Below are 18,073 nucleotides of genomic sequence, written 5' to 3'. Positions count from 1 at the left end.
AGAAAAAAAAAAGGGCGAACACTATCCAAAGTACGAGAAAAAATACTTTTGAATAAAGAAATCGATATTAATAAACCTCTGGCATAAGCGCGTTTGCCCGCTTGTGAAGACTTCGAGAACCAAAAGTAGAAAAACTTAAATAGAAAACGATAGAGTCGGAAGATCATTCTTTTGAATGACTGTTGTCTTGTCAGCATTTCATATAATTACAAAAAAAAGAGCTACATTTTTCACTTAAGACAATATTCTGAACTCTGTAGTTTTCATTTTAACGTCAACTTGCCCGACTTACAACACTGTTATCCACATATAAATGGGACATGAAAAGCTTGTGTGGATTATCTGATTGAGAATTCTCAAATTTAAGATTTCTTTTTATAGCAAAAGCAAAACAAAAACAAAAAAACCAAATGTGCAAACCAGCGTCAGCACAACAATATTTAAAATCAAAAGTGAATTCTGAGTACGAATAACAACGTAAGAAGGTGAAAAATAAAAGAAAAAAAATTCAGAGTATATAATGTATCACACGGAGCAAAAAACAAGAGAAGAGAAAGAAAATGAATGATGAAGCAAACACAGACGCAGCGAAGTGGAGCAGCAGCCTTTCAGTATGACTATATGTAAATTCTTCTTGAAGTTCTCTGAAGTAAAACGGAAAAAACCCGGACATTGTTTCTTCATAAAAATAAAAAATAAAAAGTCGACGCTGCAAGTTTATAATCACTGGGGAAAATGCAAAAACATTTCAGAGCGACTGAACCAAACGTGATACAATCGTTTTCACTCTGTAAATTTCCGAGGTGCTTTCATACATTTGCCAAAATTCTATTAACGTTTGGATAAAACTTCATTTTCCATGTGTATGCTGGAGAGAGAGAGAGAGAGAGAGAGAGAGAGAGAGAGAGAGAGAGAGAGAGAGAGAGAGAGAGAGAGAGGTGGGTTTAAAGTTCTCTATTCTATTTTCTCTAAGCAAGAGAGAAAACATATGTTTTGAATAAAACGACTTCTATTTAATCAGAGAGAGAGAGAGAGAGAGAGAGAGAGAGAGAGAGAGAGAGAGAGAGAGAGAGAGAGAGAGAGGTGGGTTTAAAGTTCTCTATTCTATTTTCTCTGAGCAAGAAAGAAAACATATGTTTTGAATAAAACAACTTCTACTTAATCACACAGAGAGAGAGAGAGAGAGAGAGAGAGAGAGAGAGAGAGAGAGAGAGAGAGAGAGAGAGAGAGAGAGAGAGAGGTGGGTTTAAAGTTCTCTATTCTATTTTCTCTAAGCAAGAGAGAAAACATGTTTTGAATAAAACGACTTCTATTTAATCAGAGAGAGAGAGAGAGAGAGAGAGAGAGAGAGAGAGAGAGAGAGAGAGAGAGAATTAACAGTCTTCACTCCCCGCTGTGAATCGGATATTAATGATCTCACGGTGAAGGACAAATTCCACACTGTACTGACGGTATATCCTAGAGAACATCTGAGGGAAACCCCTTTGGAATAATCGATCTTCAAATGCAAAGCCTCGTCAGTTTAAAAAGAAGCAAACCCTTCCCTTCAAATGAGAACAAACGGGCCAGCTGATGGCTTGAAAGGTTAATATTAAAGGCAAAACTGAGTAAAATACCATTTAATAGGGCGACCCAGTTAATGACATGACGTAACATTGTCTGCTGTATATTGAATCAACAATGTTAACCAAGCGATGCATTCCCCTCATACGGGAAGATAAATGCTCCATTTTCGTCAGTGAGTTAAAAAAAAAAAAGGAAAAAGTTTCGCTGTATACGCGAAAAGTTAGGCACTCGTTTTACAAATTACGACTTAATGAAAAAAACAGAATTTATAGTTATTAATTAGCACAGGAAAATTAATGTGGGCTGGGGCTGGTTATGTGGAAAAAAATATGTAAATTAAATGGTCGAACGTTATAACAAGCAAGGACAACATGAAAAAAAAAGAATAAAAGAAACAAAGAGCAACATTAGTAAAGGAGGTAAAGAGGACATTAATTAAATCATTATTTAATTATTCAATTAATACCAGCCGGAAAGAAAACAGGACAAAAAAAATACATCAAAGAGAAACATTTAACTTAAATGCAGAAGAGACGAAAGAACCGTATGTAAACTTAATTAAGATAAAGGAAGTTCCTCAGCCAACCACCAAAAAAAATTAATTGACAACGTTATTCAATAAGTAAAGTGACACAGAACTTTACTACGCGTAGAAAATAACGAGGATAAAATGACATACTGGGGATGCTACTTTGCTATCAGGCTAAAACGGTCAGAGTCATTATTAATCGAAAGACCTCGTTAAGTTTAAGGGAAGTCCACAAATTGCCTGTAAACGAGTTAAGGGTCATTACCGAAAATTGCCTACTCGAAGAAATTTTGTATAGAAGTCTGCTGTTAGTTTTCTTTAAAAGAAAACTAGTGAAATGGCTTTTTGTCTGTCCGTCCGCCCTCAGATCTTAAAAACTACTGAGGCTAGAGGGCTGCAAATTGGTATGTTGATCATCCACCCTCTAATCATCGAACATACCAAATTGCAACCCGCTAGCCTCAGTAGTTTTTATTTTATTTAAGGTAAAAGTTAGCCATGATCGTGCGTCTGGCACCGCTATAGTCCCAACAACACAGGCCACCACCGGGCCGTGGCTGAAAGTCTCATGGGTTGCGACTGAGTTTCATGGGCCGTGGCTGAGAGTTTCATACAGCATTATACGCTGTACAGAGAACTCGATTGCGCCGAAGAAACTGTGGCGCATTATTTACTTGTTTTGTTTTGCTTTTAAGTTCTTCGACTAATGAAAAGCGAGCCGATCATACCTCAAAGTAAATTTTTTTATCATTGGAGAATTTATTCCGTTATTGAAATTAAAAGAGTATATGCAATTTTCATAAAGCTTCAAAACACTCTCCGTCACTAACTTCAGAGCTACACTAAGGAAAAACCTTTGATCCACATCCGGCACGCATTAATTACTCTCAGTCGGTTGTTGATCTCTGAATAAAGATATTTTCATCAACCGCTGCTACCATTCTCTGAATAAAGATACTTACACCAACCACAAGTTAAGCTGCTACCACTCTCTGAATAAAGATACTTATTTCAACCACAAGTTAAGCTGCTACCATTCTTTATCAAAGGCTAACTTTAGCATGAGAACATTTACCTGACTAATCCTAACTAAACCATTCTCACTCACCACCAAAGATTATTCAGCAAAAAACCTCAAAGACACTAAATTAACTGGGACTTAATTCCAAGAATCTCACTTTGATCAGAAAACAACCTTACATACCTGAACGAGAATTGTGCGCTAGCATTTTCTTAGGTAAAGCCGAGGTAATACACCAAAACTTTTAATAATATTCATAGGGGACTCGCGGCAAACGAAGTTAGTGGATCATTCAATCGTTAAATTGTGGTTCTAGTTCTCCTGTTTGCGAAGAGACAAGGCAGGCTTTACGGTAACTTCTGCTACGTTTTTCTAACCAAAAAGGATCTGTCTAGAAGCAAATATACTCATAACCCAGAAAAATAGGATACTTTCCCCTTTCCTTCTGATAGAGAAGAAAACCAAACTACATCGTTGGGGTTAGCAAGATGTACACAGGAGTCTAAACCAAAACACACATAATTCATCTCATCAGCAGAGACCCTACGCTGACGCATGGATGTTTACATTATACTTGGTGTTTATCCAGGAAGTTGGTTGTCGGTTCTACGTGAGTACACATACCCCTGCTTTGCCTTTCTAAAGGGGTTAATGTACTTCCGCTGGAATTACCCAGAATGTTCTCCAGAGAACTTAGCTACCGTGATTCATGTTCTGATCTTTCACATAATGAGTGAATAAGGATAAGAGTTTTGCTCACTTCTTTGATGACTTTTTTTTGTATTGGAGTTCTTTCTATAGCTCAGATTTGGTGTACCACTCTTAAGTTAAGTATACCTTAGTTTAACCAGACCGCTGAGCTGATTAACAGCTCTCCTAAAGAGGGCTGGCCCGAAGGATTAGATTTATTTTACGTGGCTAAGAACCAATTGTTACCTAGCAACGGGACCTACAACTTATTGTGGAATCCGAACCACATTATGACAAGAAATGAATTTCTATCACCAGAAATAAATTCCTCTAATTCTTCACTGGCCGGTCGGAGAGTCGAACGCTGGGCCAACAGCGTGCTAGCCGAGAGCTCTATCCACCCCTCCAATGAAGAACTTGTAGCACTCTTGAAATAGATACTGAGAAAAACAGTGGTTGTAAAAAAAATAATAAATAAATTCTTTATTAAACACAATATAGCAACAACAATATCAACTGTAACTACATATCAACCACCACCGCAGCCATCAAGATTAACCCTTTAAACATCTTTAATAATATTAAAAGTAAAATCAATAACAACTCCGTAATATCACTTCAATTTCTGATATGCCACAGGACGGCGATGCTCCAAGAAACCTTTCCACGAAAACTAAAGAACAACAACATATCTTCGAGACAGGCAAATCATATACTTTGGAAAACACTTGTAATAAGCTTCTTATTGGATACTACACAAGAATTAATTGGGAATCTTTCTTCTTTCGAATAAAAGGTTTTTATTTTCTTAGAGTCCGTAAACTATTCAAAAACACGATTTCCGCTAAAGCCTTCCAATGGCAAGTCTAAATTCATAAACTAATATCTTGAATCAATAAATGAGAAAATGAAGCAAAAGGTTTGTAATTTTCTCTTTAATATATATACAGTATATACATATACATACATATACATACACGCAATATATATATATATATATATATATATATATATATATATATATATATACATACATATATATATATATACATATCTATATGCCTGTGTATAATTTTTTTCAAAAAGCTGGCCAACTGCCACCATCAACAAAATAATAAAAAAATAATAAAAAAAGATTTTCGTTTTAAACCTTGAAATAGCCTATCCCCTTACACATTCAAGACGATCTTCCGAGTCAGACGTTACAAAGCTCCGTCACGCTGAAGTTCTTCTCAAGCGCGGAAAAAAAAAATATTCTCGACGAATAGCTCAAGGTAATGAGCGACTCATTATCCCAACAAGTGAACCTAATTTGTCAGAATGATCCAAACTAATTGTAATTGCTGCAAATTGCTCATTAAAGAGTCCACATAACTTCTCTCCAGCCAGTACGAAGCAATAACGTTGATGATGCTGGAGTTTGCTCGAAGTACGTTTGGTCACTCCCGAGGCGAGTCAGTCACGCGAACGTTTATTGTCCTCTGGGCACGTTTTTTTTTTTTTTTTCTGTCGGGCTTTGCAGCTCACAGAGTTTTTAGGTTTCAGTGTGCTAATTGCACTATACGTTAAGTAATTATTAATCAAGGCAATAAATATAGAACATAATGTAAATATAAAACAAAATATAAATAATTGGTTATATAACAATTTACCAAAGTTTAGGATTTAGATGTTGAAAATTTAGTGGCTAATATTGTTTACACATTTGGTACATACACCCATACACACACGTATATTATATACAAAAATATATGTGTGTATTATCACCAAAAAGACGATTCCAAATAAAAATTAGATATATATATACTGTATATATATATATATATATATATATATATATATATATATATATATATATATATATATATATATATATATATATATATATATATATATATATATATATATGTATATATATAGTGTATGAGATGGTAAGTCATATTTTCAGGTTCCTTTATCAGGGGAGGGAGAGTTGAAACTCAAGGGCAGGAAGGTAATGTCTCAGAAATTCCATCATCACTAATTCGGCTTCATTACATGTCACTCCAATACTACTGCATAAGTCTTTCGCCTGTACAGTTCTCGTGTTTCACGAAACGGGATGACCTTTCTATCACAAAAGCACTTCTTGAGCAAGAATAACTCTTTAGCACCAAATCTACTGATGTATGCAACCTTTGTTCAAAAGGTATCTTCTTATATAATCCTCATATCCCTTAAAATACTCTTCCTCTTACCATTATTCTTCATTAAATCCTTCTCATTTCTCTGGAGATTCTTACCGTACAAACCTTATGTAGAAAATTCATTTCAAGCGCCTTCAATGTAAATAATTAATTTCCATAGACAATATTTGACTTCATCGCTCTGGCTGATCTCGGCCTCACTACTTCTGTCACTGAGACGTGTGCTTCCAAATTCCTGTGTGTCACCGTTTCAGTCTTACCAAATATCTTTACCACTGGCTTTACATCTGTTTACTTATATATTATATATATGTTTGTGTATGTGTCTATATATACGAATATATGTACTGTATATATACATATATATTATATATCGCACACACACATACACACACATCTATATACATATATTACATATATATATATAATATACAGTATATACAATATATATATATATATATATATATATATATATATATATATATTATATATTATATATTACATATACATATATATATATACAGCATATATATAGACATACATACATATATAAATATATATATATATATATATATATATATATATATATATATATATATATGTATATATATATATATTATATATTATATATTACATATACATATAATATATATACAGCATATATATAGACATACATACATATATAAATATATATATATATATATATATATATATATATATATATATATATATATATATATATATATATATATATAATCACAAATTGTGCTAAAAAAATTTATCACGTAATTGGCACCAACAAGACAAAGATCTAGAATATAACATCATGCACTCATAAAAAAAACATGAAGCAGAACATATATAACAGTGCCTCTGCTTCAGCTGGCTAAGCTGCAGATCCATTTAGAAAATAAACAATCTTACTGAATTTGGGCAAAATCCTTCATGTGAAAAGGGCTTCCCAGACCCCGCAAGCACTCACAGAGAGAGAGAGAGAGAGAGAGAGAGAGAGAGAGAGAGAGAGAGAGAGAGAGAGAGAGAGAGAGAGTTATCTAAAACAGAAAACTGAACATGCACCCTACCTTGGCAAATTTCACTTTCATTGCTTGCCATTATATAAAGGACCTTAGCATTTGCCGAAATTGGGAATTTCAAGTTACTGGGTTATCTAAAAATGTTACAAGGACATGTTACATACCCTTTCAGAGAGAGAGAGAGAGAGAGAGAGAGAGAGAGAGAGAGAGATGGCAAGTTTCGTCGCCGTGAAACTATGGGTAAAAAAACATGTATGTATTAAAAAAATATTTTGTTTTAGAAAAAGAAAAATGAAATACAATTACTCGGCTGTAACGATGACGATATTCCATCAGTCCATTTTTAACGTACTTATTCGCCCATTTGTAACATGAAAAATACATAAGCAATCAAGTCTGCAAATAAAGAATCAATAAATAAAGAGAGACATGTCTTAGGATTTAACGTATCTGAATCGAATCTGCTTTTTGAACGTATAATCTTAATTAATATTCACCTAAATAATAATGATAATAATACTCATTTTTGTTGGACATAATTCACTGACCAAATACGGATAGTGGATAAGTCACTTTTATATAATGATAGATGGAGTAACACGAATCTTACGTGATAAATTGTTGAAAAGTGATTCAAACCCTAGAGAGTGGACAACGGTGTCACGTCACTTCATGTTGACTGAAAGTTTGGAAATAATGTCATTGTAAACGTTTGAATTTCTCTTTAATCTTAACTGATCGTTCAGCTCATTCTGCCTTTCAGCTGAAGAGGATAAGGGTGCAGAGTGACATGATCTCGAGTCAATAAACTGTCTCGCAACGACTGCTCGTTTTTTAATACATTATTATTTTTTATTATTTCAGTGGATGAAACCTATTCACACGGAACAAGCACGCAGGGGCCATTGACTTGAAAGTCAAGCTTCCAAAGAATGTTGGTTTCAACCTCCCACCGCAGATCCCACACTGCAGCGGTAACTGATCATGATACGGAGCCAGTGATTTTTCGTCGCCCTTGGAGAGACGCAGACCCGCGACATCTGAGTGGCATTCCAAGACACTAACCACTATACCAGCGGACCAGCATACGCATATGCAACCATGGTCACATTTGAGACAGTGCCATATTCACGATTTCTTATAAATTTACCTGGAGGGACCCAAGAGACTTGAAACTGATGCTACTGCTATTTTCGACCTGTTACAATACAATTCACCTTATGATTGAACACTTTTGGTGCAAGAGCTGGATTCTATAAAACAATTCTTTCTTCATGAGACAGTACCTTTAAGATTCAATATTTCGAACACGGTGAATTATGCTTTAAACATCTAGTCTAGATTTCACAACAGTTTAAATAGAAAGCAATTACAAAAGCAATTAATCAGAAATGATACGGGGTTTTTATACTTCCGATGCGATCGGAGCTAATATTTCCTCAATGTGATCCGCTTGTTAAGTTTGTTTGCATTGTTATCCAAGCGTTTTCAAACACTAACATTCAAACGCAATAAAACTCGTCAGCAGTAATTGTCAAATATTATTCATCACGAGTTCCACAAGTGTTACCACTAGTTAAAAAACTCCTCCATATCAATCAAGTAAAATGACACTAGACTTACTTTGAGGAATAACACAATAGCTGATTTATGTGTAATTACTAGTCCGAAGCCAATGAATAGTTTTTTATTATCTTATATATACTTATACGTGAATCACATATAAATGTGAATCTTTTTGATGACGCTCTCCAGTCGACCTCTTGTATACCTGCATCCTCTGATGGTAAAATCTTCTATACTTCTTTTTCCATCACTCCCCAGGCCTCATCGGTGGTCTTCATTCCATTTCTACTTGCTTTTTCTGCGTTCGTGTACTCTGGTTCACCTACTTTAATTTTACATTGTTTATTGCTAAGAGCTTTTACTTTGTTTATTGCTTTCTTTATTGACTCTGTTTATTGCTAAGAACTTTTTTTCCTCTTAGATTTTCCATTAAACGGATTAAAACTTATCTGAATGAGCATCTCGTAAATTCGTTTTCACGGAAATTTTTTGAGGCCTTTTACCAGTAGCAGCACTTGGGACAGTCATGTTAGCCAATGTTTCGGAGAGATCACATATGCTAAAACGTGGGACTGTTTTGATGACGTAAGTTCTCTTATTCGTCACGATTCTTAGTTGCCCTAACAACACTCCTCTGTTTAAATATTGGTCTACGTTAGGACTGGTCGTTTTTTTTATTTCCTTCCTCAATTAAACTGAATCCCAGGCAACTCATCTATTCAGTGACTTCCCTTGTCTATTCTCTCAATAATCTTTCTGTCCAACACAGAGATTTTTCTTTCTCTTCTTTGTACGTACTACTTGCCAATTTTAGTTGGGCTGACGGAGAGAGAAATTCTACTCCGCCTGCCTCATAACGTCTGTCAGGTCACTTCTTTCCTAATTTACTTTTTGGAAATCAGGAATCCTCGGAATCACTGTTCAGTTTTCCTCTACTTCCAGATTTTCGACTTCAATTCCTAGCATTATTTTCACTGGCTCACATGATGCATTATTATGAAGGAAGATCTACCGCCTATTTCTGAGTCTCACTTGCTTACGGAAATCCTCTTGCTCTACTATCTCTCTCTCTCTCTCTCTCTCTCTCTCTCTCTCTCTCTCTCTCTCTATATATATATATATATATATATATATATATATATATATATATATATATATATATATATATATATATATATATATACATATAATATATATATATATATATATATATATATATATGTGTGTGTGTGTATATGAATGTCTTTTCCTGTAATACCACAGTGTAATATGAATATAAGAAGGCCCATAAAACCATAAAACACTATTTAAACGTTGCAACCATATATTTTGGGCACAGAAGCAAATGCCCGAAATATATGGTTGCAACGTTTAAATAGTGTTTTATGGGCCTTCTTATATTCATATATGTATATATATATATACATATATATATATAATATATATATATGTATATATACATATATATATAATATATATATGTATATATACATATATATATAATTATATACTGTATATATATGTATACATATATATTATATATTCATACATATTTATATACAACACGTAATATATATAAAGCATTTTTTCCCTTTTTGCCTTTTTCCCTTAGTGTAGATGGTGCCAAAATGCATTAAGCTGACGGTTCTCTGCCTAGCCTTTTGCGATTAAGTAGCTATTCCATGTTCATATCGTCGCTACTTACAGCCCACCATAGCCGTGTAACTATCATGCATCTCGTTAACCGCTTAGGCCCAAATAGATACCATGGGGTTTTACGGAATTAGCGCTAAGAATTAGCGAGGCACGCGTCTTAACCACTTAATCACGAGTGGCTATTACAATTACATATGTATCTGGTAAAAAGTGACCAGTAGATTCTACATACATACATACATATATATATATATAATACATATTTATTTATTTATTTATATACATACCCGGTATATATAGAAATATATAAACATATATTATATGTATGTGCGTATTATATTCCTACTAAGAATATATCTATAGACACTTGCCGTCTAAGAAGGAAAAATTTTATTCACTTTGAACAATGGACAGGCCGAATAAGATTCGGAAATACAACAGACTTAGATTGCATAAGAAAGATTATCATATGCATATACATATGTGTGTGTCTGTGTGTGTGTTCGTATTATTTTCTCACTAAGAATATATCAATAAACACTTGCCGTCCAAGAAAGGAAAATTTTATTCATTTTGAACAACGGACAGACCGAATAAGATTCGGAAATCAAACAGACTTAAACTGCATAAGAAAGATTATCATCAGTCGGGAACGAGCTTTGTTTCTTTACATACATGAATGTTGGTATAACCATGAAACTAGATCCACAGGATTATGTCAGTGTGAGAATGGAAGTTTATGAACAACAGCAGGAGTCAGATGATAACATAAGGGAAATTACGGAAGTTCCATATGCAGAAAATGAAAATGAAAGGAAATGGAGAATACTTGGGTTATGTCCCACCGCACCACGCAGGGTAATGTAGTACGTGATAGTGTCAGCTGGGACCCACTGTTTAAAAAAGAAAAAAAAAAAGTGGGAAGATCCAAGTATTAAAGCCACAAATACCATTTAATGTTGAATTTAATATACCTTGGGAATACCTTACACTAAAAGGAATTAGCTGATCAATGGATCTGCCCAATGAATTTACCTCGGTCGAAACTTCTTCGACACCTTCCTAGGGTCGGGACTTGCCCTCTAGACCATCCTTTTAGCACTGTCGTTTCTGACAGTTCGGCTGGTGGTAATATATATATATATATATATATATATATATATATATATATATATATATATATATATATATATATATATATATATATATATTTATATAAATCTATGATAGACAGCTAAAGATATGTGTATATATATACATATATATAATGTGTAAATAACATAAATTTTACATACATATACTGTATGTATATAACTTTATGTGCTCACGTCGAGCATACTTCATGCATAAAATCACACTGCACGCTCCCCTGACACAGACGGAACCTCAAGCAACGTCGGATAAAACGTACCCTTCTTAATTCTAGTGATTCTGTTTCATTACCTCCACGACAACCATTAATCCTCCAAAGCCAAACTCCTTCCAGTTCCCCCTTGGCAGTAGCCGAGTCGGGAGATTGCTCGGCGTATTACCTGACTTTGCATTTCAAAGGCCTTTTGCAATTCAAAGCACCTCTTAGACTTTTATAAAGCGAACCCGGAGTCGAAAACACTCAGCTCAAGACTTTCCCGATCCATTGCCTCTATCATCATATTTCATTACGTTGCTTTCAGCTATTTAAATTTCGCGGGTTGAATATCCTTCCCCGCTTGCCTGCTTGCTTGCTTGCTCGCTAACTTCGGCGATGGCAGTGTTGTAAACATCTTCAGGCACAAGGTAAACGGAGGGGAAAATATCAGACTGCGTTTAAAGGCGGATACAAAATATATAAGAACTTACGCCCAAGGGAATAATAATTCCCTTTCGATTCAGTTATTCCCAAGTTACCGCGAACTCGATATTAAAGGATGTTGGTGGCTTAACTTATATGCAGGAGCATGAAAGCTCGCTCCGGTCTTTGAAGACTTACCAACATCTGATACATCGACACGGGTTAATGACAACCAAGAAGAAATGGCAATGAAAGAATATGTATAAAGTACGCGTTATTTATATATATATATATATATATATATATATATATATATATATATATATATATATATATATATATATATATATATATATGTAACATGAGTTTTACAAATGTATGTTCAATGCCATTATATATATATATATATATATATATATATATATATATATATATATATATATATATATATATATATAATGTATGTATACATATATGTATATACACACACACATATATATATATATATATATATATATATATATATATATATGTGTGTGTGTGTATATATATATATATATATATATATATATATATATATATATATATTATTTATAGGCAGTATATTTATGTACATACACATATTTATAAATGTGTAAATATGATGTTATTTATACACACACACATACACAGGTAACAATGCCGGGTACGTGCAGACGAAAACTCATTGCTATTGCAAACGACGAACAACAAAAGGATTTGGGAATAAAAGCAAAATCTTGCAAACGTGCAATCTATCATCCTCCAATCTCTCCTGGCTTTACGCATGCCATTCAAAACCGATGTGGCCACACGCTACATACTGTGTTCTCTTTCATCTCCTGTAATAAGGCTATTTTGTTTCCCCAAGATCAGAGGATACAGACACACACACACAAACACAGACATTCATGCATACAGGAGCACGCACAAAACGCCACGTAAGCCCGAACTATGTAACCAACGTCCAGTCATGGTTATTCTGTCCCAAGACATATTTATAAAACTGATGGAGCGATCGTGATACTCTTACCGGTAAAGGAATATTGTACAGGATCACATACAGGAAAAGAACAAGGAGCAAATGACAACAGCCAGGAGAGGATATTACGACTAAGAGACACAAAGAAAGAGACCAAGACGACATATAATCATTATTAACCAAAGTGAGCAACTACTCCTGGGTAACAGGCCCACAACGCCATAACTAGCAAACGAAGCTTCTGAAAAGTTTATAAGAAAGAGAAAGAATAAGTTGCGAGGGAAACAACAGATTAATAAGATAGATAATCAGTCGTATAAAATTAAGGTCAACGGCAAGTACACACATACACACACATACAGTATATACATATGTGTGTGTGTTTGTGTGTTTTTTCTGATACAGTCTCCCTTTTATTTTCGTCAAGCGCTAGTGCACTAATGCACATGTGGTATCTATAATTCTTTGGCAACACCTCTAATATTTCCAAGACTTCATTCTATCCTTAAGGCTGAAATCTTGAAGGGATAAATGAAAACTTCTATTATGTTGCTCCAATTATTCATCCGTAAGTTGACCACTGTTTCAGCCATTATCCAATGTACGTGTCTACATTAGATCAACAACAGAACTCTGCTTCGATATATTGGCGAGTACTGCTAAATACTGAGTGAGCAACAAGAATACAGCATGAAAGTTTTACACAAATTTCACAGTACAGAAAAATGAATATTCACATATTTCACAGGTAGGATGGTTTTCCATAAATCCTCAAGTTCCAGAAAGTAACAAAAGCCTACAGCCACTCTGCATCCAGCAGCAGAATTCATACCTTGAGGCTTGCAGGCCTCCTCTAAATCTGATAAATTTGAATGTGCAAACTACTCATGTCCCATATTTCTTGGATTCCCCAAGGGCGACAGTGTTCTCCATCACTAGAACAGCCATCAGTCTCCATCGCAGTTCATATCAAGAGGCTTTCACACCGAATTCAAACTGGCAATGCGGATGCCAGGTTGGGGTAGCTGCAGATTTTCTGCAGTATTCCCTTGCAGGTGTAGTCTTCCTCTCTCCAGTATATTGTACATACTCTTGTAAATATACATACATACATACATATATATATATATATATATATATATATATATATATATATATATATATATATATATATATATATATATATAGATATACACATATTTATATAAATATGTGTGTGTACCTGTATATACATATTATAGGCATACAATATATACATATATATATATATATATATATATATATATATATATATATATATATATATATATATATATATATATATATATATATATATATATAACCAAATCGTAAATCAGGGCTAACTTAACGCAAGGCCATTACGATAAAAACTCACCTTCTAATATTTGTTTTGCAGACAAAATGAACCCTCTGTTTAGTCTGCATTATCCAAGGATATCAAGCGAGTGTGAGGGACTATAAGTTACCAAGGTGAGAAGTATTCCCAGGGTCGCATGACAATGCAGAGTAGACAATTTACGGACCATGATAAAAAAAAAAAGGAAGGATAAAAATAGAGTTTGCACTCAAGAATGAATGGATCAGAGCTTTTCCTCGCTGTTCCTAATTCATGCTTGCGGCGGTAATTACAGCTAGTTCATAAAATAGTTAATTCGATAGATAATCACCGAGGCAGCACATTCCCAAGAGAGAGATTTCTCGGCGTTTCCCCTAAGGCGAAAGATACAGTCCGGTTTGAAGTGCATGAAAGATTCAAACATACATTGAAATAATGTTCATTTTACACACAATATTAAGACAAAGTAATATTACGTGAAATACCTACGACAAACCAACAAACACCAACGGTAAAATCTAGAGCACAAAATCTCCAAATACCCGAAATCGTCCAAAAGTTTTGAAGTAGATTCGTTAAAAGAGGAAAAGGGAAACTGTTCCACCACTTGGAATATAAATGTAAAAGTAAATGAACAAATAGAATATTCAGCCATATCGTTGAATCCCACTTACCACAGAGCTGAGCTGGAGCGTAAATCTGAAATACTACACGCACGACAATTTCTTTTCTCAAAAATGTTTATTCCGGCACAATAGGTATTCGTGTTCTTGTATGTATGTGTATATATATATATATATATATATATATATATATATATATATATATATATATATATATATATATATATATATATATATTATATATATATATATATATATATATATATATATATATATATATATATATATATATATATATATATATACGTACAGCATGTATGTATGTATGTATTATATATATGTGTGTGTATGTGATATCGTATATATGATGTCGTATTAAACTGAGATAGTGTATGTATGTATGTATGTATGTATGTATGTATGTATGTGTTAAGTAAAAAGAAACCTAAATCATTAAAGTTATGAAGTTAATTGAACAGCAACATAAAAAAATTTGTATGTGTAAACTCAGTTTAATAATCCCCAGAATAAAGACAACTCACTGGAAAACAAAACAAAACAAGAGAGCAAAAGAACAACACTCTCAGCCCCAGCGAAATTACTTGTCATCATATATATAAATAGAGAATGAAATACTTTACAAAAATAATGACTAGCTATAAAAATAAGGATGAAATTAAATACTAAATATTATTTATTGTATTTTCCAAAATACGACGAAATTCATTTAGAAAATAACCATTTATATGCAAGTAAATAAAATAAATACATGGAGAATTAGCTGCGCCACAACACACGCATGGAATAAAAAAAGCAAATGAAATTGAAAAGCTTAACTACACTTGCAATGACAATGCAAGATAAATATGTTCACTGAAAAAGCTAACTCTTATTATTACAAGAAATAAAATTCAAAATATTGGTTAAAATTGCAGTGAAAAGCATTTAACATTTATAGAACATTTAGAGATCTGCTAGTCACCGGCACAAAAGCAGTAAAATAGCAGCCCACATCTATATAATGAAATCAGCTAATCCGAAAATGAGCTCTAAACAGTTGAAAAAATAAATAAATAAGCTAATCTTTAGCGCAGGTAACAAGGGAGAAAGCAAGGGCTATTCATCTCGTCTAATCCTCGGGTTTGGAATGAAAATAAAAGGAGAAACAGCAGATGCCCACCATGAGAAGACGTGGCCTGGACGGGATCCGAGGCCCATGTCAGCGACAGGAACAGAAAGCTGATGAGAGTCCTCAAAACGCTGGCATTCTTGGCATTCTTACACATCTCTTGGGCCATGCGTGAGGGTGGAATGCTCTCGCGTCCCTCTCTCATATTTACATGGTGGCTTCCATCGCCGAATCGCTCGTTTCCACCTCTGCCCTAGCGCCAGGATTATGACGGCGGGAATGGGTCATGGTTCATAATGACAGCCTTTTTATGATGATGATGATGATTTCGGAGGAGCCACTTTCCCTTTATTCCCCGACCCCTTTTTGCTTTCCTTCTTTCCAGGCAATCCACTTTTTAATCCAACTGTCATCCGATTCCGAGCCAGTCAGTCAGTCAGTCACTTTGTTCACACCGGGGCGTTAAGCATCCTCGCATGGTAAGTAGCCACAGGGACATTTCAGGAGAATTTCTCTCCCGTTGTAACTTAACGACACACTCCCTCCGGCCTGGGACATTTCCGAACAGAGAGAAAGGAAAACAGGTGGGAGAAGATTTATGGATTCTCTATTATTTCCCCCTCGCAGAGTCTGGAATTTATGGGAAGAAAAACTTAAACCTTTCGAGAGAGTGGCTCACTTTCGTTTTTTGGTCTTCACTTTTCTTTCTTTCTGAATGGACTTTCTAAAAGCGCGAATATTTTCTCCAACTCTCACGAATAGGCTAAGACGATCAATGTGCCTATTTAAACACAAAAGTTAATCCAGCGTTATTACACAATTGAAATGACACTCCGAGTCCAATTTTTTTGCTACTTTTCTTAATCCGTCAAAGATATTTTTCAAGTGAAGAACGGCCAATCAAACCGATAAAGCAAATGTGTGTGAAGGAAAGGTAACCATTTATTGAATCTGTCGGGCTCTTGATGGTATTCCGCGACGCCGTTAAGTTTCCAAAGCCTTTAACTTAATGGGTCCCAACACGAGAGATACTGGGAAGCAAGACAAGCGTACTACCACTGTCACTATTCCAGCCAGACTGGAATCGCACCTGAAACATCTTCTTCGGACTTATTCCAAAATCATACAACTGCCGTCTCGTTCCATACTAACTGGCGCTATATGATTTTATATTTATCCTAAAAGCCATTATCATCGGATGCTAGTTTAAATTTGCGTAATCTAGCTGCGACACTCGTTAATTAACGTTTTAATGTCATATCCAAAAATTACGTCCATCGTGCGCCTGGCACCGCTGGAGGTGCCGGCAACACAGACCCCCACCGGGTCGTAGCTGAGAGGTTCATACAGCGGCTTGTACTGGAGAGGCGAAGAACTAACAGGAATCAATCTCAGAAGACCGGCTGATATGGATAAAGAATCGAGACTTTCTTCCCCTGCCCCCGCCCCTTTTTTTTCTCTTTTTCCTAACGATAAAAAAGGTTGAGGCACATACGAACGTTATGGCAAGGACGTTTATGGGGTCCACCCTTTGCACTCGACATGGGAACAATGTTGCAAAGGCGAGGGAAATGTTGCAATGGCTTAATAACACAGCTGTGGATACCCATGAAAGTAACTTTATCAGCTATTACCACCCTCGCTTCTGTTGCTTTATGTTGTTGTAACTTGAAGGGAAAGGTTGAGAGAGAAGCATCGGGACCCCACTAAACATCTCTATAAATCCATTCCTTTTTTTTTTCGGGTACCCTTTGATAGCGGATATAAAAACTGGAACGACTTTGATGAATATGCATGTAAGGCCATGTGTATGTATATTTATGTAAAAGTATACATACAACCATATGATTCATTAATTTACTTGAGCCGTAACTGAACGGAATGTACTCGTATACTGTTACTGACAGAATCAAAATAATTAAATTAAGATTACAATAGTAATTCT

General features: G+C 34.7%; 1 protein-coding gene across 1 annotated transcript in view; it reads right to left on the bottom strand.

The window, feature by feature from the left end:
• LOC136840213 (protein sax-3-like) overlaps window positions 1-17,195 on the bottom strand; it is a 679,674-nt gene extending 662,479 nt beyond the window's left edge. The window contains exon 1 of the mRNA XM_067106754.1: window positions 16,180-17,195. Coding sequence (XP_066962855.1) covers window positions 16,180-16,333 — 154 coding nt within the window. The 5' untranslated portion in view covers window positions 16,334-17,195. The remainder of the gene's footprint in view (window positions 1-16,179) is intronic.
• Between the last annotated feature and the right edge of the window lie 878 nt (window positions 17,196-18,073).

This window comes from Macrobrachium rosenbergii, chromosome 7 (genome assembly GCF_040412425.1).
Source record: "Macrobrachium rosenbergii isolate ZJJX-2024 chromosome 7, ASM4041242v1, whole genome shotgun sequence".
Taxonomy (NCBI): domain Eukaryota; kingdom Metazoa; phylum Arthropoda; class Malacostraca; order Decapoda; family Palaemonidae; genus Macrobrachium; species Macrobrachium rosenbergii.
Note: the sequence above shows the minus strand (reverse complement) of the source record. Positions and strands in the feature narration are given on the sequence as shown.